Source organism: Fopius arisanus, unplaced genomic scaffold (genome assembly GCF_000806365.1).
Source record: "Fopius arisanus strain USDA-PBARC FA_bdor unplaced genomic scaffold, ASM80636v1 scaffold00005, whole genome shotgun sequence".
NCBI lineage: Eukaryota > Metazoa > Arthropoda > Insecta > Hymenoptera > Braconidae > Fopius > Fopius arisanus.
In genome coordinates, this window is record NW_011887744.1 from 2295185 (window position 1) to 2319774 (window position 24590).

The 24590-nt window shown below is 34.8% G+C and overlaps 2 protein-coding genes across 3 annotated transcripts; both read left to right on the forward strand.

The window, feature by feature from the left end:
• Positions 1-8294: 8294 nt before the first annotated feature.
• Positions 8295-21427, forward strand: Drip (aquaporin homolog protein drip). 2 transcript variants are annotated; one of them, XM_011316020.1, is made up of 5 exons: positions 8295-8483; positions 10741-10931; positions 19161-19304; positions 20203-20626; positions 21283-21427. In XM_011316020.1, the coding sequence occupies exons 1-4, from the start codon at positions 8465-8467 to the stop codon at positions 20602-20604; spliced, it is 756 nt and encodes a 251-aa protein (XP_011314322.1). In that variant the 5' UTR covers positions 8295-8464; the 3' UTR covers positions 20605-20626; positions 21283-21427. The 2 variants fall into 2 exon arrangements, with proteins under 2 accessions (XP_011314322.1, XP_011314321.1); XM_011316019.1 differs by lacking the exon at positions 21283-21427 and having other exon boundaries at positions 20203-21248.
• Positions 21428-21568: 141 nt separating this feature from the next.
• Smyd4-3 (SET and MYND domain containing, class 4, member 3) lies at positions 21569-24576 on the forward strand. The gene is made up of 6 exons (XM_011316021.1): positions 21569-21936; positions 22078-22609; positions 22730-23052; positions 23161-23494; positions 23737-23946; positions 24201-24576. The coding sequence occupies exons 1-6, from the start codon at positions 21633-21635 to the stop codon at positions 24535-24537; spliced, it is 2040 nt and encodes a 679-aa protein (XP_011314323.1). The 5' UTR covers positions 21569-21632; the 3' UTR covers positions 24538-24576.
• The last annotated feature ends 14 nt before the right edge of the window (positions 24577-24590 follow it).

Below are 24590 nucleotides of genomic sequence, written 5' to 3' on the forward strand. Positions count from 1 at the left end.
TTTTTTTTTAATTCCCGAGAAAATGAGGTAGATCATTGATCGATTGTGGCATTACCGATGGAGAATGTCCGACAGGACGTTGCGATGACACGCGACAGAAACCGGCACTCGTTCAATTTGAAGAGCTTTCGAAGGAAAGTGACTTTTTTCAAAATTTTCTCCTCCATTTTTTAAGAATTTTTTTATCATCTAAGGGTATTTGTGGAATCAATCGCCTCAGAAATATTATTTCATTCACGACAAAAAAAAATTACGTATATTCGCCATTTAAAATAGAAAATAAAAATATTATGGGCCTTATGTAGAGTTTTTCTTTTTTTATAGTTCGAGGGATTTAAATTTTCAGTGGAAGTCAAATTTTCGAGTCATTGAACTCGAATTTGCGAGGATAAAATTAATTTTGAAAAATACACAAAGCGAGAAGAATTCCCCTTTCCCGAATCTTCTTCGTATTTTTATATAAATGAGGCACTAATCATTTTGAAATTTAACTGGTGAGCAGAAAATTCCGGCTAATATTAGATAAGACATTTCTCATTTTTCTAAGTCTTGCGCATGTTTTTCACGGGGCTTTAGGCGCATTTTCCTTTATCTTCAAGGATCATTCTATTTTTAGTCGAGAAGTAACTAGGGTAAATAATTAAGTCACTTAGTTGGCTACAATTAAGTTCGTTCCTTCGAGAAACGTTTGAAAAATTCATTGAAAATTTATCGTTATTTTATAGTTCATTTTTTATTCATTCATCTTTTCATTATCTGTTTTTTTTCCTCCAAACGATTATTATTAAAAAAAATTCCGTTTGCTTCTCATTATTTACCACATTTCGGGGGTAAATATTTCCCGAAAATATTCTATCTACAATCGAAAAGTTCTAATTTTTAGACTCAAAGTTTCTAATCATCAGTTAAAAATAGAAGAATGTCCCGAATGCTTGAGAATTCAGAATAAGCCCTTCAGAAAAATTACAACTCAAAAATTAATTTCCCGCCACGACCTATCGATTCTCCTGAACTTAAAATCTCATCCAATTGAAGTTGTTTTCTGAAATCATAAATGTAGAGTTGCGCAATTTTTCAAAATCCAGTGAAACAATAGCGATCCGTCCAGAATTCATGAATCGGTTGTCGACCTCAGAAGACTCCACAAGACCAACCGCGATTGTCTTCTGAATCTGTTAATATTCACACCACGATTCCGTACACTTTTCTTTCCGTAATAAAAAAGATACAATGCAGAAAGAATTCCCTGGAAATTTTGAGATTCGCCTTGACATTGATTACGTGTCTCACGCGACGTAAAATTACCTGCACGTGGAGCTGTAAAAAATCATACGAATGTCGCTAAAATTGACCAGTACAACCAATGGGCATAGAAATGACACATCATATCCATTGACCTCTATCTATAAAACTCATTCAGGGGTACTCCAAGATCTCAATGTGTGACAATGCATCGTCATGGGAACGGCTGCATGCAATTTTCCCATTCTCATAATAAAAACTATTTATTTCATTAAATTAAAACCCTTTTCTTGCATTTTTTCATCCCATCAATTCCAATATTGATTATTATTTATATCATTATTATTATTATATATTGATGGATGAATTTCAAAATGTTATGATCGTATAATAATTTTTCAAAGTTTTTTCAAAACTTTTCCTAAAATTATTCACTCTTTGATCTTCACTGGAATTGAGTAGTTTTTTCTTGAGAGTAAAGACTATTTTTTCGTAATTCGGTCATGATCAAGGCGATAGCCTTAGGTGTGTAAATTACTCCCGTTCTATATTGCAATTACATTTGGAGTGGAGAGGTTTAATCAGAAGATCTCCTTTGTAAGATATTTCAAGGACTACAAAATCTCTCTTGATAAACTTCTGCACATCCACGCACTTCAGAGAGTTGCAGATAAAATCTGAGTAAATTTCCACCCTTCACCACCGCATTAATTCGGCCACTAAATTACTAAAAATAATAATGATTAAACAGAAATTACATAATCCCCTCGAAGCCACTTTAATAATGCCAAAGAAATTCCCCGAAAAAACCAAAACTCCTCACCAAAAATGAAATTCACCTCCCAAAACAATCTCGCCCCGAATCCCTGATTAATTGCTCAACAGTAATTGCCAGTAAAATTTATTAAACCCCGAAAACATCATTAATTTACTTTCACATCATATCACCCACAAATCCATCTCGTCCACAGAATTTCTCAATTCCGAGGACACATTCGGGGTACGAGTGAATATCTGTGACAGATTTACCGAAATTCTCCGAAATAAAATAACGCCAGTCCGACAGAAAGCATGAATAATAAACGAAAAATGATGGAGGATGTGTCGCAATAAGTTTATTGCCTAGGGTAATTTCGCGGTTTTACCACACGATTGGTGTTTTCGTACTTCACTCCTTTATTTTCATTATCTCTACATTTACAATCTCAAGAACAATCCTTTAAATATCAAAACCGGATTGTCTGGACACCGCAATTATTTATAGTAATTCATTAATATTATTTATAAAATATAAAATCCAATATTCATGAGATGTTCTGAAAAGACAACTTCATCAATTTATCATTCACTTTTAATTTTCAATTTTATCATTCAAATTCTCCCAATTAAACCAAAAAAAGGGATAATTTCTATTGATTAACAATTGAAATTTGGATTCTTACAAATTATTCGAGTTTATTGGAGTTTATTATATTAATATATTTACCAAAATGACATTTAATTGATTTTGACAGCCTCCGTGTACAAGACAGTTTATATGCAAAGGTTTGTCTTTAAAATCTAGGTAACGAGCCGGAAATAGAGAAAAAAGGATAAGAAAGCAATAAGGATGGCCATGAGTAAGTCCGAATGGGTACGGGGGTATCCTCGGGCATTTTAACAACAAATCCTACAGATTCTGATGACTTACGTCATTAGGATTTTTCCTTTCATTTCGTTGACTCATGAAGTGAATCTCGATAGTTGATTAACTGATGCTTTCATTCCATTCATCAGTTTGTCGGTATTTATCCGTAATTTTAGACTTCAATGAGATGTAATTAAGATAATGTTGATTCATGCTCGCGGAATTTTATTCAGGACACCTAGATAGTGCGATAATTTTGTCGTCATCTCCAGAGATTCGAGAGGTGTATTGATTAGGAGGTGCAGCGTTATTTTTCATTTTTTAGAGTGCAGTCCCGAGGGGAGGGGAATCCATGGAAATTATCTACTCTGCTACAAATGATATTAAATAAATTGAAAATTCATTGAAAAAGAAATGAGGACTTATGATTTTCAAAAAATTACCAGTGAATTCAATTTAAGAGAATACATAGAATATTTTATTTATTACGAATTGCAGAATATTTTCAGAATATTATCTGAATTTGAGTAATTTATATCAATTTATTAATCGGTTTAGTTATTTATTTAAAAATTCAAATTACCAAGATTTTTCTAATATTTTCCAATGTGAGAACTAGAAGAGAATTTCGTTAAAGTAGAATTTCGTTCTTTCGACGAAAGGAAAAAAATTGTTGCAATTCGCGTGAACGAAAATGGCATGTAGATATATTATTATTTATGTTCACACTTGTAACATTCCAGGGGAATCGATATTGCACTGCGCGGTAAAGTTCGAATGCAGAGGCAATAAAATAGTATTTCATTAAACTCGAGAAGCTTTTACGACTGTTTATCAGAAAATCGGGCGCGAGAAAATGACGGAGATTATTGCTCCACCTTTAAACCGCGGGTCAATCATTGATATCAATAGTCATCAATTATTCCTAGGTACTTTCCCGCTCCCGAGAGACATACACTGATAACGAGTGGTAAATAATAGAATAGTCAGTAGTATATCCCCTTAACGATCATCCACGATACTTTCAGCGTTTGACTGATGATTCTGGAAAGCTTCGAGTCTATTTACATTTCAATTATTCACAATCCCTGGAACAGCAGATAAAAAGCTGCTGAGCATTAACAAAATTATCATGTCTGTGTCACCGGGAAATGCGAGAATAATTGAGATGCATTAATGATATCGTGCAAATCGATTCGCTCCCTGGAACGATCGATCGACTCACACCTTACAGTAAAATTTCCGGATTCCATGAATCCAGAGAAAAATGTTGAGTTGATTGTTTTGGCATTGAAGACATTTCCAATTCATTCGAGAGGAAAAAAATAATTAATTTCAGAATCATTTATAATCATTGTACACTTCACTCATGGCTCTATTGCATATAAAGGAAATTAATCTAAATTAATATTATATTTACTGTTAGAAAATTTATCTTTAGGAAGGAAAATTATGAAATAATAGAAATTGGATTTATTGAGGAAAACTTATTGAAAAAAAAAACTTAAAAATAAATGCAATACTCAATTTTTCAATGCTATTATCGTGTGGAAATTGTGATAAAGCAGAAAAATTGTGAGAAAATCAGAATGCGTGACCATTTCGATCCATTGGTAATCGATAATAATTCTTTCTTTTTTGCTCATTGAAGAAAGAATGTTTTCTTCACTCGTCGTAATTTTCTGTCGAGTAATGCTCGGGGTCAGCTATTCCATAAACCATCAATTGATCAACTTAACACTATATAGGAGCGAGAATAATTCCAAAACTTGCTATCGATAGCCCAATGAATTCGCGTGTTGTTTACACAATTCGCAAGTTTAGGTGTCGCGATTCGTCACCTTTGGTGCTTGTATTTATCCAATATACACTCGGTACACCGGAATAAAGGGAAAGAGAAAAAAATTCCGGTGCACGGAACATGCGTTGAGAATTGTCAATCGAGTTTGTGACATCGAGACCGGAGAATGCGTTCGATTTTTACCGTGCGATTGATACCGACCACTTGCGTGCGTAACGATTTCAGGAATGTTGAGTGACTTTTCACGTTTTTTACTTTTTTATTTCTACCTTTTCATCTGTCTTATGGTAATTGATTCGTCAGGATGTTTCCAAGCATTTCCCCCATAAACCCTCATTTCAGTTAATTATTATCAATTAATTAAATGCTAATTAAATCTGAAAACAGCGAAATTAAATTAAATATAAACATTAAAAAATTTTCTATTCTTAACTTTAAAAATGTTTCTACTATTAAACAAACATCTTTTGATAATAGATAATTATAATTAATATATCTAATGATCAACAGATTAATGGCGTATTTTTTAAAATTATATTACAATGTTAATTATTATTTATATGAAATGTAACTGATTGGCTAAAGGTTTTTCGGCGATGGACAGTTGCAAGTTATTCTCGCAACTTGCAACAAATTTCGTTATAAATAAAAATAATGTCATTTATGAACAATTTCTTATTTACGATGATGTTGACTATTCATGAATGATTGAGGATGCCGCTTTTAATTAACATGATCGAACGCAATTTTCCAGACACGATATATGTTAAACCGGACTCTGATCCCACGTTTGTGTACACTCAATTGCATTTACATAATGGCGGTTTACTCCACCTGTTAAACGACAACCTTAACCTTAACTTGTCTTCATTCACTGGAAGTTATATTTAGACTTCTGTTATCCAACATTTCCACCTTAAAATCCTTGTTTTTCTCGTCTCATGCCCGGACGTTGTGGAAAATGTAAAAAATCTCATTTTCCATCATCCAATTATATAATCGAGTGCTAATTACGAATTTTTACCTGGTGAAGGTTACTTCCGATATTCTACGAGTTTTCGTACTTGGTTTTGAGTCGCAATTTAACTCTGGTGGTAATAAAACGCTCGAGTGATTGGCACTTTTAATCGCAATGACGATTTACCGTCATTTTCAAGGCATTTCTGCATTTTCTGCATCGACATGTGAAACAGGCACTCGAAGCCTGAGAAAAACGGTTTTCATGTCATCTTCAGGGGAGCAAAAAAAATGCAAAAAAAATTCTTAGTTACAAGGGAAACGCTTCAAAGTACCTCATTCCCCAAATTTTGTATTTTTTTCCCATTAAATACTAAAAAAATTAGAATTTAAACCGATTCCATGGTGTACCTTATTCCATTTTCATGAAGCTCACTTGACAATCTATCAACCGACTAATTATAACTAATAAAATCCTTAATTTATCTATTCACGTTTCTCCAAACAGAATAATTTAAATATTTAATAATGTAAAAATATTCATTGCGTGTCGATATTATTACCCCCTCTATAATTACTATGTAATTTTTATTGAATATTTCTCAGTGTATATCGATGATTCATTTACCAATAATTCGAGAAGTATCTCTCGTGCATCTTTATCACTCGAGCATTCAATAATATGCAAGAAAAAACCTTGACATGGCGAAATTGATAAAAGAGTTGATCCCAAGGAAAATATGATTGTTGCACGTTCTCAATGTCACTCACAGGTGTAAAACTTCTGTTTGCAAAAGCTACACCACTTCTTCGATTAAATACTCTCGAGTTGAATTCATCTGCCAAAACTGGGTCAGAAATCGTTGATGTAATCCTTGTTTGGAATAGTGAACATAAATTATCCTCTCGTCATGTTAAGCGACAATTGATTTCTACCCTGAAATAAATTCGTGCAAGGGAATAGTGAAAGGAGCTCCGTTCTCGCGATCTATTCATTTATCTCATGTGTTAAATTTCATTGACCTTGAGCAGATGATTCGGCGGATTCCAAAACCATTTTTTCTCTCCATATTATCTCAGTTTTCATTCACGTAATATTTTCATTAAATAGCACTTATTTTTATTTTATTATTTTTATTTATATTATGTAACTGTTCCTTCTTTACTCTTCATTATCCGAAAATATATTAATGCAATAATCTTGACGGTTATTGTTATTTTGAGGCGCGAATATTTCTAATTTTGGAAATCATATATTTTTTATAGGAAAGTGGTTGAGTTCGTCTATAAAATTCATATAAATCAAAACTTATATGTATTTTATACAAATTTTAGAGATACTGCAGGAATATATTGAATTGGCCTGAATTATGTATTTTGATTATCAATTTTTTTTTAATTTAAGATGTTGTTATTGAAAAGACGCGTAATTTTGATTGAATATTTCTCGTTATTTACTGGGTGCACGTGGGATTGGGAAAAAATATATTCTGAACTTCCAGCATCGCCTGGGGCATAATTTACCTTTTATCCCAGACAACCAGTCGCCTTCGAAAGTAAAACCGTTCCTTCACTGGGTCTAAACCCGAAAACGAAGAGTTCAATGTGGGAGTTGTAAATTCCTGTGAACGAGAACGAAACAATTCTGTGATTTATTTTTCCTCATAATTTTATGTTCGCTAGGAGAAAATATCTTGAGTTGCTTCGAGAATATCTCAAGTTTTTCATTATAAAATAAATATTCTCGGTGCCTAGATTAAAATCCATAATTTTTGACATTGAAAAAATTAGACTGCCATTCGAAATTAGGGAAATACACCGTCTCAGTAATTTTCAAAGTCTACATGAAAGACTAACGATGAAAGGTAGTAATTAGAAGTTGCTGTCTACCTGCGTGTGAAATTTCGCGGCCTAAGCTCACAACTTTAACGAAAAATGTGAGGATAGTAATTGAATTGATAAATATCCTGCCATTACTTTAAAGAATCCATCGGTTTTAAAACTTTTCCACGACACTGAAATATCGAAATTTTTATTTATCGCTTTTCACGGAAGTATTTTGTAACAACGTCATCAATAAATTTTGCGTTAAGAGTATAAAATAGCGTTTTGAAATTGAAAAAATTTATTGAAAAAAAATCGAATCGGCCAAAAGGGATACGTGAAAAATGTAACACAACAAATATACAAAATTTAAACAAAAAGCGCGAGAATGGTTTATAAAATCCAAAAATCACTCGACATTGGAAATAAAAAAATTGTTTTAAATTTCGTACATGGATAGGTATAGAACCAAAAAGGGTAATTTTTCTCTAAAAAAAAAAAGTTCGGTGCTCTGTATATCTGGACCGATAATGCAATAAATAATCGATAACGTAATAAATAATCTGCGATTGATTGGCGTCCTGGGGACATGTGGTGGTGTTGAGGATGACAAAAGGTGGACGTTTGATAAGTGTTTGGTGGTGAAAAAAGGAGATACAATTTGTCGGATGAGGAATATCTCAGTGGGTGGGCATTGGACGTGGAAAAGAGGGAGTACACATAACCTGAGAGTAATGAGGTGGAGTGTTTGTAGCAGTATTGTAAATAAAGTGGGGGTAGGCATTGAGGTAGATCGAGGGGGGATGCACGGCGATATATGAACGCGAAACCCGCGGTCCGCGCACTCGATAATCCAACTCAATATTTCCCTCTTCGTTGTCTCCAAAACACACCAAAAAAATACTCAATCCATTTTTATTTTCGATGTCTTGTTAAGATTGATACGGAGTTACCATCGCATTTTTTTTTACTGCATCATACTGGATTAAGTGACACGTGTTCAGGCTACTATCATGACTAAATTGTGGAAAGGTAATTGTAGAAATTTATCTGGATGTTGATTTCGTGGGGAATGGACCAGTTCGCTAATTGTGATTTGTGGGGTACATGTGCACGGAGATAAATATTCGATACAATATCTTTTTCGTAATTCTGGAGCAATTAATTATTACAAGGGAAGTATTGAGGAATTCTTTGGAGCGTTCTCTCATTTTTGTATGAATTTTCTGTGAGGAATGTCGAAAATTTTACGTACATTTTCTTAATCACTTCCATAATTGAGAAGAGAATTAATTTTGCGATTCTCATTGAATATTTCTCCTATTGGAATTCCATTTTTCGGCGGGGAATAATTCCCAAGACTTTTTACATGCGTTGATTTATCTAGATTTAATCACCGAAGTTCCTAGATCCAAGAATATTTTGTATTGAATGAAAAATAAGTTTGATATAATCACTAAAATTGTTTTTTTTTAATCTGAATTTATAGTTTTATGTCAAGGAAGTTCAATCGAATCGAGTCGACTGATTTTGTCAGAACAATTCTTCAAAGTAAAGTCCAATGTGATCACGAAATTCTTTCACTACAAGCTAATAATATCAGTCGCATGTATTAAAGAATTGAATGATGATGTTTATGACGATGATGTCACCGTCAACGAACCGTCTGTCTCAAATATTTCCAAAAACATTAAAATCGTATTATAAACCGATCAAGTCACCTTCGAGCATCCCGGGAATCAATAAGTAACAACAATGTGCATCAATAATGTCATCAATAAATAATCCTACATTATCTCCTCAGCAACATTTATCTCCACTGTCAAGGCTGTTGGAAATAATTTCCATGAATTTAGGAACTCCTTTTAAAATAGAGAAAAATTTCTTGGGGAATATAAAAAATTTCAACTGATTAAGAATTTTTCTGGCAAGCTATTATTAAAAAAATAAAATATTTCTACGAGTTGTCACTATTTATCGGTTCCCGATATTTCTTCATCCAGTTTTTTTCCATTTTAATGACGATTTTCAAATTTAAAAAAAAAACGCAAAACAAAATCTTTACATTACGTCAGGCAAATTCATAATTAGCGTAACTATTATTGAATAATTAATTTTGAAAATGCCAATTGTAATTACAATTTATATCCCCATGAAATTTGAAATTTCTTCAAATCGATCGATTACTGATTTCGGTTTGAACGGATTTCAATGGATTATTTTATTTTTATTTTTTCAATGGAAATAATTACCGAAAATCTCCGGTTGACGTTAGGTGCACTCCCGAGTGCTCGACATTTTTTTTTCGCTCCTTATTATCACGATATACTAGACCGCAGGCAAAAGATAAGGTCAACGACGAAATGTATATAGTACTCATAAAACGATGTAATCTCGTTAGTAGACATTCGGTAACATCTACTGCTGACAATATTTATTAGAGTACTTTTTTCAAGTCTGATTTCACGGCCGGCGCCTCCACTGATAATTCGTGACTATTGAAATAATCAACTGATAAGAGAAAACGATCGGAATAATTCGGCTGATTTTCCCATTCCTTTATTTCGGGAATTCCAAAAGGCCCTCTCTTTACATATTAACTTTTGTGTAATAACATGTTCAGCGATGTCTTAACCCACATCAGGGCCTCTCAAGGTGACGCTGAAGCATCTGTAGGACAAAACGACGGGTCGTAAAGAGAAACGTATAATTACGTTTTTCAAAATTACTTGTTTTTAGTTTCGTAAAGCGATTGTTTTCATTCTTTATTTCTACAAAATGCTGACTCTTTTCGGTCGTTATCTCCAGTCAAGTGGAAATATTGCCGTGAAGTACGGCGATGCATTGGAAATTTATTGAGATTTCTCATGAAGTTTCCATTGATCTAATTACACTGTTATGAATTTTTGCTGAAATTTTCGACACAACTTTTGAACGTTTTTTTGTTTGCTGCGACGGTAGCGGAATATCAAGTAATTTCACAACAGAAAATTCGACACTTGTGAAAACTCGTGGTCTTTAATCAATTGTTTATTTTAATATTTATATGATAAGAATTTATTTTTTTTTTACACATTACAAATCCAATTGAATTTTCAATAGACTGAATTTTGGAATTTACCAAATTTTACTTATCGTCCTAAAAATAAAAAATAATAATTAATTACAGAGATTTGAGAAATTAAATGATTCATCAATGAAGAACTCATAAAAATATAATGTTTTCTACTTGCAATTCTAAGTGTAACTTCATCAATCAATTGCAATCGATCGATTTCAATATTTCCAGGTAAAGATATAATCGGTCTTGAGGAGGTCTCAAGGATCGACTTCCTGGTGCCACTGTTCGGTGAAGCTCTGGGGACATTTCTTCTAGTTCTCATCGGATGCGCGTCATGTGTTACATGGAATCCGGATTATCCTCCGATGGTGTTGCACATCGCCTTCACCTTTGGTCTCGCGGTCGCTGCTCTCGCCCAGGTAAGTGTTCTCCAAAAATCAAGGAGAAAAAAAAAATCGAGCGAAAGAAAACAAAAATGATCAAAAAATTGGGCAAAAAAAAATGGGCCCCACAAAAAGATGAAGCTCATTACGCAATTTCATCCTCTGTTTTTTCTTCGTCACTTTTGTTTTTACAGAAAACAAAAAATTCGGCGAAAAAAAAGATGAAGATAAAAACGGGCCAAGTGGTACAATATGATCACAATGAAGAATACATAATGTAATACCGGTACCTGCGGTTAACTCACGTGCGCGCGTGTTGAGAATGAAAAAGGCACGAGGAGGGGGTGTGAGTTTACGTTTTCCATTCACCGAATTAAACCTCACGGGAACTTGGCTTGGATTTCAATGCTCTCGCCTTTTCTATCTTTTTGCTGAATCCAATTAATCACCACTTATCATAGCTCTTTTTGTACTAATTATTGCGCGAAATGGTATTAAGAGTTTTTATTGCTATTTCACTCATCAGTTGGGAATTATTTCGATTACGCTGTGCTCGTGGCAATTTTTCATCAAAATCTCAGGGTATATCTGGGTATCAAACCTTCCGAATGCTGTGAAAAATATTGCCATTTCTTAAAATTAAATATTATTATTTATACATCATTAATATCATGTGGAGACACATTAAAAAATATATATTCCATAAACAACGCCTATAACAATATTTTTTTTAATAACAAAATTATATTTTAAGACTGACTGAAAATGTAGTTCAATGGAATGGCGAATGTTATTTTATTGGAATTGTCATATTTATTAATCTAAATAAATATTCCGTCTGAAATAGACTCCAACTTCCCAAGATTGAAATGTGACGCATAACTGCCAATCAGTTTGCCATAAATTTCTACCAGTGTAAATTGAGAGTTAGGAAACTCTCATTTTTCAAGAGAGATTTGCTCCTGGACATTGTTGCATGACACCTGTGTCGATCACGCAATGACCAAGATAAATACTTGCGGATTGATGTTGATAGACAAATCGATTAGGATTACGAAAGTACTAGCGCCGTCTATTGTGCTGTCTATTTTTTTGTTGAGTCTTTCTGACAGTCCGATGAGCCACCGAGACGAATCGATTTTCAAATCTGCCAAGGAGATGCTATACCTCATTGGAGCCGGTTTCCAAACACTTCAGTCAAGTTGATGAAAATTTCATCTGCCAAATTTGCCTCGAGCAGTCGAGATTGTAAATTAACTCGGTGATATCTTCATCCAAAATGCAACGAATCAATTATCCTCGTTTCTAGTTACCCAAGTACTTTGGCAATTTCTTTTTTGTTGAAACTCTCCTCACGCTTACTCTATTAAAAAAACATTCTGACAAGGTAAATATATAAATAATATTTCAGTTTCAATATTATATCTATGAAAAATTAAATAACAAAATCCCCTTCATCGTTGTCTTCATTCTATGAATATCCTGTGACGCGTTATAATATTAATATTATTATACTAAATAAATAATGATTTTGAATACTAAGTTTTACTGGGGATTTTACTGGAAAATATAAAGATATAAATATAGAGATAAAGTGGGAAATGATTAGAAGTGAACTGAAGCATCCGTAAATCTCACACGAGTCCTTTCGAATGGCCGACCTCGGCCCCGAAAAACAAATTTATTACACAGTTGGCAGTTTCTCGGTGAAGTACCAGCCGAATATTCGGTAAAAGAAATTTCCAGACCCGCACTTGAAAGCTTTGATCTCACGATCAAAGCATCCCGTGCCTGCCCACTGCAACGAAAAAGATTTATTGTACAATTTACCCTGAAGTTGTAATAAAAAATTCAATGAGTCTAGCCAAAATGGCAATACCTTCGTAAAATCTTTATGAAAAACACTCAATTACATTTAATACCGTTAAATATCCAGTAATTGCAATCCATTCTGATTTATAAAAATAATCTACTATCACGTTATTAAATAATTACGGAAATATTGGGTATTATTTTCAAAATATTATACGTCCGCATATTCCTTGTATCTTTTTGCAGTACAAATTTTTCTTATGGCACGAAAAATTCGCAAGGATGACAATTCGAAAGAGCGACTGAAGGTCGGACTCCATGATTCTTACAAATGTCACAGTAATTCCACTTCTTTCCCATCCAAGACGATACAGTTCCCTTCCATGAAAGGTCGAGGACTTTACCAATGCGTAATTCACAATCCACGATATGGATGGAGATAAAACGATTAGAACTCTTATGCATCGAATTGATATCGATAATTGGAGATTGCAATTAATCACTTGAGGATTTTTGCATCGTGAGATACCCGAGGCAATACAATCCGTAGACTGAAGATCGGAAAAATTCCTTTTGAATTCTATACTTTCCTCTACTTTCCCCCAATTTCCTTTTTCACTCTGGACTATTCAGCCAGAAATGTAAGAATACAATTACGCGAATTGCGGTGGGTGTTATCGCAGTCTCTGTACTCCACGTGTGTTGACATAATCTCTTTGTAGGCGTGATCACCTTTTTTACATAAATGATTTTTGGCCTCGGATGGTGTAAGGGGAATCGAAATTTTTATTTTAAAAATTTTCCATTCAATGGTAATATAATTATGAGAATTCTCTATAAAATTAATAGAATGTACAAATATCATAAAAATCATTGAACACGAATGGCAGGCGATAATGAGGTTAACGACCACACGACTGGATCTGGTGTAATGAGCGATGTACATCAAATTGTATCGAGATTAAAATCATTACAAAATCACTAGCGACGATATGTCAGCGATAAATCAACAACTGTGCACCTGATTTCATTTAATCCATTGATTAAATTAAATCCAATGCTTTTTCTCCGATTTTTTTTTTTTGCCTAGACACCCGCAGTTGAACATTAATTTGAGGCATACCGATAGCCCGGGGGGTGGTGGGGAGGTGGGAGGATATCCGTTGAAGAAAAAAAAAAATAAAGAATCGGTTTGATGAATAAAAAAGTGAAAGAAATAATTTTTTTTATTCTCCGTTGGATGGCAAAGGCGGTGGCTACATAGGGGGACAGGGAAGGGTAAATAAGGCCGTGGATTCGCCCAAGGGGGTCTAACTGTCCGGTATGGTGCAATATTTGCCCTGAAGGCTCTGACAACCTACTATATTCGCATACTGCGGTTATTCGCCTCAAATGCTGAACCAATGAGCTGGTGGTCTTGACGCGTGTGCTCTGCACCCGTGCACTTGTCTCCGAGTCTACCCCACCTCGGGGGCCAACCTTTTTCGCTCCTGACACTCTTTTTTTTTTTACTTTTAGTCACTTTTGCTTTTTCAATGAGTCACTTCACCTCGGGACGGTACGACTAATTCGTTGGGATTCGAATTCGAGTTGTAACAGCCCGGGGGTGAATTTCAGCAGTTGACTCATTCTTTTTTTTTTATTTTCGCTTTTCGATTTTTCGGTTTGTCTCTTCTTTTTCGATATCAATCAATCAATCGATCATTGAATCCATTTATTGGAATAGCTGTTCTCTGTTTTTAATGATTTTTAAGTACTCAAGAATTAGTGAAAAATAATTACGATATATATATGTGTGTATATATATATATACAGTGTAATTAAAATGTAATTAAAACATCACAGAAATCAAGGGATTCGCGGAAATTCGTCGAAAGCTTCGATCTGCAATTCATACATAAGTTTCAGAATTTATTTCTTTCATCACTGGTGATGACGAAAATCTTGACATGAATGACATTCGTATTCGTAGACCAAGGAAATAATTATACGTGACTATCATTATCAAAGTCTTCCCAGTATATGAAGTAACATCTGTCTTGATGGGAAGATTGAATGCAAATTCCAGGATGATACGAATTCGTAATGAGACGCCATCGGGTTGGAACGACAGTAATGCGGAGAATCCTATTTTGCATTAATGATTTCTGCAAACCGAGTAATCAGTGATGATTATTTCCCATGAACAATTCATTCTCGTTAATCGCTTTTAAATTACTGGGATCAATAGATTTTTTTTATTATTCGTCGAACCTTTTCGTCTAGACATTTATTCTGCTATGAAAAAAATCGTTTCTATCGTCTGACAATTTAATTGAATTTTTAATTTTAGGTGTAAATACAGATGTAAAATAAACAGCTGTTCATGTAATTATGTAGCTTATTTTTATATTACAGTTTATTCAGAAATTATATTTTTCTGATCACTCTCCCGTCCCAGCTAGGTGTGGAATTCTTTCCTAAAAATTTCCTGATGCTCAATATTAGTTTCTGTTTTTCTATATCATAGAGATAAAGATAATAATAATAAAAATTCATACCAATTCTCGTGAATCTCGTATAATCCAAGAATTTCATTTATTTATGTAAGTAAAGAAAAATTTGAATGAATTGAGTAAATATATATACGAATATATATTTTAATCATTTTTAATCAATGACAAATCAATTATTGGAAATGTATGGAAAAATCGCCGAATGAAGTAGAATAATTAAAAATTATACGTAAATGGTTGATTCATCAATTGGAATACATGTGATTACAACTTTTGACATGAATTTACTGGAATTAATAATTGAGTATCGAACCGTGACAATCATTCCTTTTCAACAAACTATGACCGCCCCTTCCACTCTCCATTAATTAACCAACATGAAACTCCACACGCTCATGTTATTACTTGTCATTAGACATTTGCGCAACATTCAATCCACAGCAATTGAATCAACATCGACATACTTCACATTCGCTGGAAATATCGCTGGATCATTTAAAAAATTGTTGGTAATGCCTCGTTGTGATGTTATATGCACATCAGGAAGGAATCGCAGAGGGAGCGGCTGGTTAATGTCATCCGTGGAACTGTCCCAGGAATAACAATTCAAATCATCATCATTATTTACATATTCGGGCGACCTTCAATCCAGAAAGACCAATGGCAAATAATTTCGTTGAAAAAATTACACTTGCAGAATTTTTATTATGCCTGTCGCTGATTGAAGTAATTGAAAATTTAATTCCACTTGAGGGAGGTCGAACGATCCAATCATTCAAATCATTTGTATTAACATCGACTTAACAATATTACAGAGTCTAATTAGTTTACCTTTTGAAGAAGACTACAATTTTTTCGCAGTTATTACTTTTCAAATAATTAAGACAAACATTATTTTAGAATATAATTTAATAAATATTAATTAATCATTTTTGGAGGGTTTCAAGTATGGTACCTGTATCAGAAGAACTTTTTTTGTTGGGTGTAGCTTTGAAAGTTGTCTTATTATATTGGGCATAACGGCCTACATCATTCATCGGGACTCACCTAAAATTCAAGGATGAATTGGAATAATGCTGTAATGAGTACATGAAGAGGTCGAAAGTGAATAAAGGAGATCGGGGAATGGCTCCCACTTAGCTCTTTATTTCGTCATTCATAAGATCATTGTCCTGGAGTGTCTTTTTAGCGATTTAAATGTAATGCGCGGTAAATGGATGGAATTCCGCGGGTATTTCACTGCATACGGTTAAAACGTTAAATTAAACGTTAAATTATAAAACCGCTGGAGCAATCGATGTGCAGTATTATTATTTATTCATCACGATTTATTTCTTGATAAATTCACAGATGAACCGCACCCGGGCGAACTGTCTCACGTCTGACGAAATGACAGATTCTTATCACTGAATTGCCAATTAAACATAATTATCGATTGGTTCTTATTTTTTATCATTTTTATTATTTTTTTTTCACATACTTCAGAATTCCGCCAAAGAGGATAATTTCCCGTTCCAACATAAAACGCTGTCATAAGCCATCAACTCGCTGTATTTCCAACACATTTACATCGGCATAGCAATTCCAATACGAATTAAAAAAACCACTTTTCTTTAATAGTGAGAAACAAAGCATAAATAACTTTGTTAAATTCATTCGTAAGAGGCTTTGAAAGGGCCATAAAAACACCACAGAACAAAACTTACGGTTTGTTGGACTATTCGCTGAGGAATATCATGACACGGAGATTGCTGATTTCAAGGAATTGCTGGGAAAATTCATTTCAGGTTATTTTCGGTTATTTCACGGTTTTTTCTTCCATTTTGCAAGTTCAATTGAACAAAATAATTAAGAGAACGATAATCTTTAACAATGAACATCAAGATTTTTTTTTATTTACGTACCGTCGATGATTCCTGATGATGCGAGCGACGAAGTTCCACCCTCGAGGTTCGCGGATACGTTAACACCTCGCACCGATAAATTCTCATCTCCACTTTATTTGTCACAGGATAAATAATCGTTGACTGCACAACATCAATTACATCAGGAGTTTCCCGCTGATACGTTAACGACGAATATTGAAATATCGCTCGGAGGAATTACCATAAACCGTGGAGTGAATCAATTTCCCACTCTCAAGAAACGACCATTTGAATGATTTTCCATCGATTGATCACATCTGACAAATGATTGCATCGGTAATGATTTGGAAGATTCATCATCAGTGGATTATTACGGGAATGCGTGGGTGATTGTCTGCAAAAACGAGCGGTAAATCTACCCTAATGACTCCAGGCTGTGGGTCAAAAAGCCCCGAAGGCATAACCGATAATAAAGTAGAAAAAAAAAGTAAACTATTCAATATTCCCCTGGGAATATCCACGTTGCAGCCACTCGAGGACACTGGCCCCTTCATAATGAATTACCGTTAATTATCGGGCTATTGTTGGGGCATCGATGCATGTGATAAATCAATTCTTCACGTGCGTAATGATTGCAAATCGATTTCAAAGAGATCCGTTTGATTTATCATCTGATTTTTCAGCTATTTGCCTCTTTGTATTGCATTAAGAGAAAAATGCAATGAAAGCAACAGAATAATTTTTGAAAAAAAATTTCGATTACTCGAAATTCACTCATTTTATTAAGTCGTAGATTCATCACACGATTGAATCTTTGGAATAATGACTTCCGGAGATAATACGAAAACTTGTTTACAGTTGCTGCTCACATATATTTTTTACCTACGAGAAAGATTTTTAGTATTTTTCTACGAACATCTTATTAGATATTCTGGATGTTCGCATGAGTATTTTTTTTATGAATAAACGTTAAATTAGTAACGTATATTGTTATTAATTTAGTATTCACTAATATAAATTATAATTCATAAATTAATAACTATCAAGTATTATAAACTTGATTTCGCAGATATTGGCCTTGTTGATCATTTTAAAAAACCAGACAAACTGCAAAATAGGGAAAATAAATAAAGATTTATTTAAAATTGATATTCATGAATTTTGGGAGAGAAAGCACTTTCCCCCAAAAAAATTTAATAATTGCATTAACATTGATTTCATGTATATTCGGGTTGTAGATGATTACAGAACTCTGAAATACAAATTTTTTTTTAGAAATGACTACAAAATGTCTCTGAAATTATAATAATCCCTGGATGTGTTAGCTTTATTAATAAATATATGCCGAGCGACGCTGGGCACATAATTAGAAAAATAAATTGGCCTTTAAAGTTGTCTGAAAGTTATGAATCATGAATCTGAAAAATCAAATAAATGTATGAAGTGAAAAATAAAAATGGGAGGAAGAGAATTGCGTAATAGGCAAGATGTCGGCGCATGTGTGCTCTCGGGAGATAGTGCCTGGGGCTGTCAGAGACCTTGTGATCGTGCATGAGAACTGGGTTGTCGGGTCCCTCGTGTGCTGATCTTTTGCGCACGCGCACCTTCTCACCAGGTCCATCGCACACCCGAATCGGATCTGCAGCTCGATCTCCACTATTACCTTCCCTTTTTCAATTTTTTAGTCATTTTTTATTCCAAATTGAAGCTGTGCATTCGCTCGATTTTTCCAATTGCAATTTCCAAAAACTAACCAAAACTCAAAATAATAGAATAATTCCAAATAATTTTATCAGTTCATTGCCATAATTTGAGATTAGCTGCATACCAAATTTTCTTCCATAATTTTTCCCAAACATCTAAAAAAATCAAATAGATTCAATTTTCGTCATTAAAGCATTCATGTTAATGTTCTCTATTTATAACAATTAAAATATTAATTCAATATCATAATAATTAATTAAATTACTACAATGTGTTTTTGTAATGCTCGTCCTTTTTAAATCTCAGACAAAGACCGCATTTTCTACTGATTAATGACTCGATTGGATGACAAATGAGTCGAACGATCCATTGATGATTATGAATTTCAGGTGCTGGGACCCGTCTCGGGCTGTCATGTCAATCCCGCTGTCACTATTGGTCTTCTAGCCAGTGGTAATTGCAGTATTCTCAAAGCATTGTGTTATGTTGTATGCCAGTGCTGTGGGGCAATTGCTGGAGCTGCTGTTTTGAAGGTAAATCATTCAGTTTTGTGGCTTAACGCTCGAGAGCTCTGAATAATGATACGTATTAACTCGAGATGAGAGTTGAATGCATTCATAATCGCCTTGATGGACTCAATCAGCAGAATGATTTAGCTCGATTCAATGGAAATTTATTGACCTTTCATTTAATCCGATTGGCGGAAAGGAGTTGAAGAGAAAAATGTTTAAATTATAATCACTCTATATATAATATATAATATATAATATTGCCGATAGAATTGCATCATTGAACTTCAGAAAAATCCACACAATTATCAAGTGATCTCTTCAGGTATTTTTCCAGTCCTTATCTATTCAGCTCGGAAGAAAAAATATTTGTAAATTTTTTTAATGAGAAATAAAATAATACATCGAGCGCCAGAATTTGAAATTAGTCCTTAAATCTGAAAAATTATAGTCTTGAGAATATTTCGATAAATCGCAACAACCCAGAAAAAAATTAAAGTACCGCCGCGGCTCATGATCGCCCGATAAAAATTGCAAATAAAACATTCATATCAGAAAGGAGATAACTATCTTCGCGTAACACTTCATGCATAAATTATTCCATTTTTCCAAAAACGCAATTGCGAGAAAAAAAAGAGAAGAATAGAAATTTGGTCGAGATTGTCAGAAGTGAGATTTGACAAAGCGAGTATAAAAATGATCAATTGATGAGATTAAAATACCCAGCGGCATTTTCTTCTCGATTTTAATCGAGGACAAGTGACAATTCCAGAATATTAAATTTTGACTGACGCCACTTCATGCTCTCATGAAGATATTAGGAGGAAAATAGAGGAGGAAAATAGAGAAGAGGGATTGAAGATGAGCAATTGGAATTCGAAATAAATATCGAGATAAGAAATGTTCTGACTTTCTTTTCCAGGTGGTGATTCCGCCGGCGGCTCAAACCCATGGTCTGGGAGCAACAATCCTAGGTGCAAACGTCGATGGAGGACAGGGTGTCCTGATGGAGGCGATAGTAACGTTTCTACTGGTGCTCGTTGTCCACGCAGTAACGGACCCCAAAAGACCGGACACCAGGGGCTGGGCCCCCCTGGCAATTGGCCTGACAATATCCGTGGCTCATATGGCGGCAGTCCCTATCACTGGGAGCAGCATGAATCCAGCCAGAACCCTCGGTCCAGCTGTGATCCTTACGGAATGGAACAATCACTGGATCTACTGGGTTGGTCCAGTCCTCGGTGGTGTCGTTGCAGGTGGTCTTTACAAAACAGGACTTCGAGTCAAGTCCAAGGAGGACGACGAGGCTTCCTATGACTTCTAAATCCTCTTCTCCGAGCAAAACTGTATTTGAAAGCGGGCTTTCGATAAATACACCAATTAGCTTTATCTCATCGTCATTTTAATTATGTAAAAATTGCAATTGTCTATTTGTTCTTGCAGCAATAATCGTGACCTTTCGTTGAAGAAAATTCACTAGGAAATTGAACGTGGATATTCATAACATAACAAAAAAGACAGTGGAAAAATAATTTTCAATCAATTTATGAAGAGATCTCCCGTTTCTCATCGATATCTTTCCTTGGGACGTTTTTAATTGAATTTCATAATAACTAATGACGTTTTCGTTTGAATGTTTCATCTGCAGCGATAGAATTTCCTTCTGAATTATTTCATACGTGTCTCCTTGCTTTAAGATTCAAAGAACAATGAAGAGAATTGAAAAATGGTAATTGTATGATATTTCGGTAAGACATGCGCACATCGGTAAACAAGTGCAAACTTTTCTCCTTATTTCTATTAAGATAACGATTCTACTCGTGCTTATTAAGTATTAATGTCAATTAAGGTTTTGTATATATTGTACTTACGATTCTAGTATTATAACACGTACCTCTGTAATTGCACCCAGTTTTTTATGTACAACAGTTCGAAACATAAGATTATTAAAATGCAGATTATGCAAAACCATTTTTTTTAATATTCTTTATGCATTATTCACCTATTATTTATTATTTATGATTTACTCTTTGAAGCGATGAAGTGGGAGGTAATCAGCACTAGGATTGATACGTCGATTAATTAATTTGCAGGCATAATTAATTTGGTATACCACGTTATACGAGGAGAATGCAATTACACTCGGGATTATTGAACTCTGAGGAATATGAGTTAATCATAGAACATCCCACCTCATAGTCATTCCCCTCCTGTTTCGATGGATCAATTATAGAATGCACGAAAATAGTGAACAGCTTTCACAGAGCAGCTCAGCGTGACTTCCCGTCGTCGCCGGTCGTTTTCTTTATTACAATAAAACATTGTTAAAGGTTTTGGTATTGCAAATAAAAAATGGAGGACGATGATATCGAAATCGCGAGATACTTCAAGTCGAATTTGGTGGCCGTGAGGCGCGCGATTGATGCTGATGATTTCCGCAAGTTTGTGAATTTGGAGAAAAATAGTGAGAGGGTGGCTTTCATATTGAAATATCCGGAGGCTCACGTTTTGCCGTTGGAGATTGAAGACGCTCCAGTTAAGAATTTGGAGAAAGCCTTGAAGATTAAAGAATCTGGAAATAAATTTTATTCGCAGGGTAACTTTATGAAAGCACTGGAAACGTATTCGAATGCAGTTTTGATTACTCCTAAAAAAGGTCAGTCTCCAGGATGGAAATTATTGTCGTATTGTATTGAATCAAAAAGCTACAAAATTTTCCAAAATTTACCCCTGAAAATCGAAACAAAGAATTCAAACCGTCTATTGCATTTTTATTGAAGTGCCAAAATTTTGACAGAACTGGGAATTTTCCTCGCGAATCGTTCAGCTGCTCTTCACAATCTGGAACTTTACGATTTGGCCCTGAAGGACATCAACGAAGCTCTGCGCATTGGTTACCCTAAGGAGTTAATTTACAAAATAGAAGAGCGCCGTGCAAAATGCCACCTAGCAATGAAAAACCATCCAGCTGCAGTGGATTCCTTCAGGAATACTCTCCAAGCCCTAGATCACGCGAAACTTCCCCTAGAACGAAAGCAAAAACTGGAATCTGACGTCCGATTGATGCTGGCGATGATGGAGAAATCGAAACAGCTCAGCGAGGGTAACAAAACGTCTGTGAATCAACAAACGAAGGGTGTGGATTATACATCATCGGTTCCAAAAATGAAGGATGTCAATCCAGCTTATCCAGCTTGCAGCTCTGCTGTGGAAATCAGGGATGCAGGTGGAGATATCGGAAGACATGGAATTGCAACTCGAGATATCATGCCTGGTGAAGTTATCATGATTGAGAAACCGTATTGTGCTGTAGTACTCGGAGAGTACAGGTGAGTGAGAGAAAATCCTTCTTCCCATTGGATCAATGATTTTTAATTGCGACAAACAATAGCTTGAACTTTTCGGCTTTCAACCTGTCTCCATTCTCAAAACTGTTGTTAACATTGCAGATTGACGAACTGTCACTACTGCTTCAAAAAAAATATCGCTCCATTTCCCGCAGCCTGTGACACCTGTGCACTGATCGCCTACTGCAGTGCGAATTGTCGAGATGCCGATGCAAAAGCCCACATCAATGAATGTAACATTTTGGGACCACTTTGGCTGTCCAATGCCTCCATCACCTGTCTCCTGGCAATCAAAGCGGTTATCCAGAAGCCTTATGCCAAGCTTAGAAAGTTGAAGGAAGCAATAGAGAAGTCTGATAAAACGTTTCAGGCTTCCAAGGATCACCCCTTCAGGGCGAGTGACTACATGGCCTTCTATTCTATGGGTAATTAATTCTCATGACTCAATACAAATTAATTAATTGTTGTTGTTTGTCCAAAACTGAATTTATGAAAAGCCGGAAATTTTGAGGATTGACGGTTTAAACTTTCAGTTACTCACGAAAGTGAAAGAACTCAGGAAGACCTCTTCCACAGAGCGTACATGGCTGCATGGCTTCTTAGAGTATTGAAAAAAAGTTGCTATCTTCCTGAAGAAGTCAAAACCCAGGATCTCGCTGGATGCCCTCTTAGTGAGGATGAAGAATTTTTCGGTGGTCTCTTATTTCATCATTTACAACTCCTTCAATTCAATACCCACGAAATATCAGAATTGGTTAGACCGAGGAACGATCACACCCTGCAGAAGGCTAAGAGTAATTTTATAGCTGGGGGTTTATTTTGCACACCCGCTCTCCTGAATCACTCCTGTAATCCTGGAATCGTTCGGTGAGTTTGAAATTTTTTAACAATTTTATTACATCGTTAAACTCGACGTGATTTAAGAACGCGCCTCAGTAATTTTTTTATAACAATCAATTTTTAATGGTCAAATGAAATTTGGCAGAGCGTTAGTCGAATTATTATCGATTTCCGCTGAGGTACATTGTTGATATCAATGTGCATTCACTGTAAAATTATATCGACAAGTCATTGCTCATGATTAAATTTGTCTCTGATTAAATTTCAAGGTACTTCGAGGGAACGACGATGGTGGTACGAGCGATACGAACAATCCGAGCAGGAATGGAAATCTGTGACAATTACGGTCCTATTTTCACGATGGAGCCAAAAGGGGAACGTCAAAGGAAATTAAGATTGAAGTATTGGTTTGAGTGCGGGTGTGAAGCGTGTGTCGGTAATTGGCCGCTATTAGAAGATATTAATCCGAAAATTCTGAGGTGAGAATCAATATTAGTAACTGTATTTTTATAATCTCCATAGAACATCCAATTTTTTATCCATTATTTAAATATTTGCAATCTTCCATTTCCAAGTCTTGTCAAATATAAAAATCCATTGAAAATTTGGAAATTTATTGACATTATTAATTGTTCTGTCAGAGTCTGTGAATACTTAAATATATTTCTGAATAATATTTCAATGACAAAGTGTCAAAGCATGTTTCTAAGTTGATGAATAAATAAATTCGCAGATTCAGGTGTGAAAGTGGACCATCCTGTGGCAACGTCCTCTCAGTGAACGTCGACATAAACGAATTCATGTTAAACTGCTCTAAATGTGGCAAGAGCACGAACATCATGAAAGGTCTGAAAGCCCTGCAGGATACTGATGCACTTTTCAAACTAGCCTCGAGGCAGCTCGAGGATGGCGAGCATAATAAGGCCTTAAAGACTTATTTGGATATTCTGAAATTGTTTGACGAGACTCTGGCATTACCCATTCGGGATTATCACCTCTGTCAACAAGGAGTGAGGCTCTGCATGCTACCACTCGGCAATACTGCCTGGCAATCTTTAATAAATCTTTAATCATGTCAATGGAATACATGGAAATCAGTATAAATTTTTCAAATAAAGTCAAC

Coding starts and splice junctions, on each gene's coding strand:
- Drip (XM_011316020.1), top strand. Junction 10,932..19,160: donor CGGTCGCTGCTCTCGCCCAG/GTAAGTGTTCTC, acceptor TATGAATTTCAG/GTGCTGGGACCCGTCTCGGG. Junction 19,305..20,202: donor CTGGAGCTGCTGTTTTGAAG/GTAAATCATTCA, acceptor TTTCTTTTCCAG/GTGGTGATTCCGCCGGCGGC.
- Smyd4-3 (XM_011316021.1), top strand. CDS start 21,633: ATGGAGGACGATGATATCGAAATCGCGAGATACTTCAAGTCGAATTTG. Junction 22,610..22,729: donor GTAGTACTCGGAGAGTACAG/GTGAGTGAGAGA, acceptor TTAACATTGCAG/ATTGACGAACTGTCACTACT. Junction 23,947..24,200: donor ATTAATCCGAAAATTCTGAG/GTGAGAATCAAT, acceptor ATAAATTCGCAG/ATTCAGGTGTGAAAGTGGAC.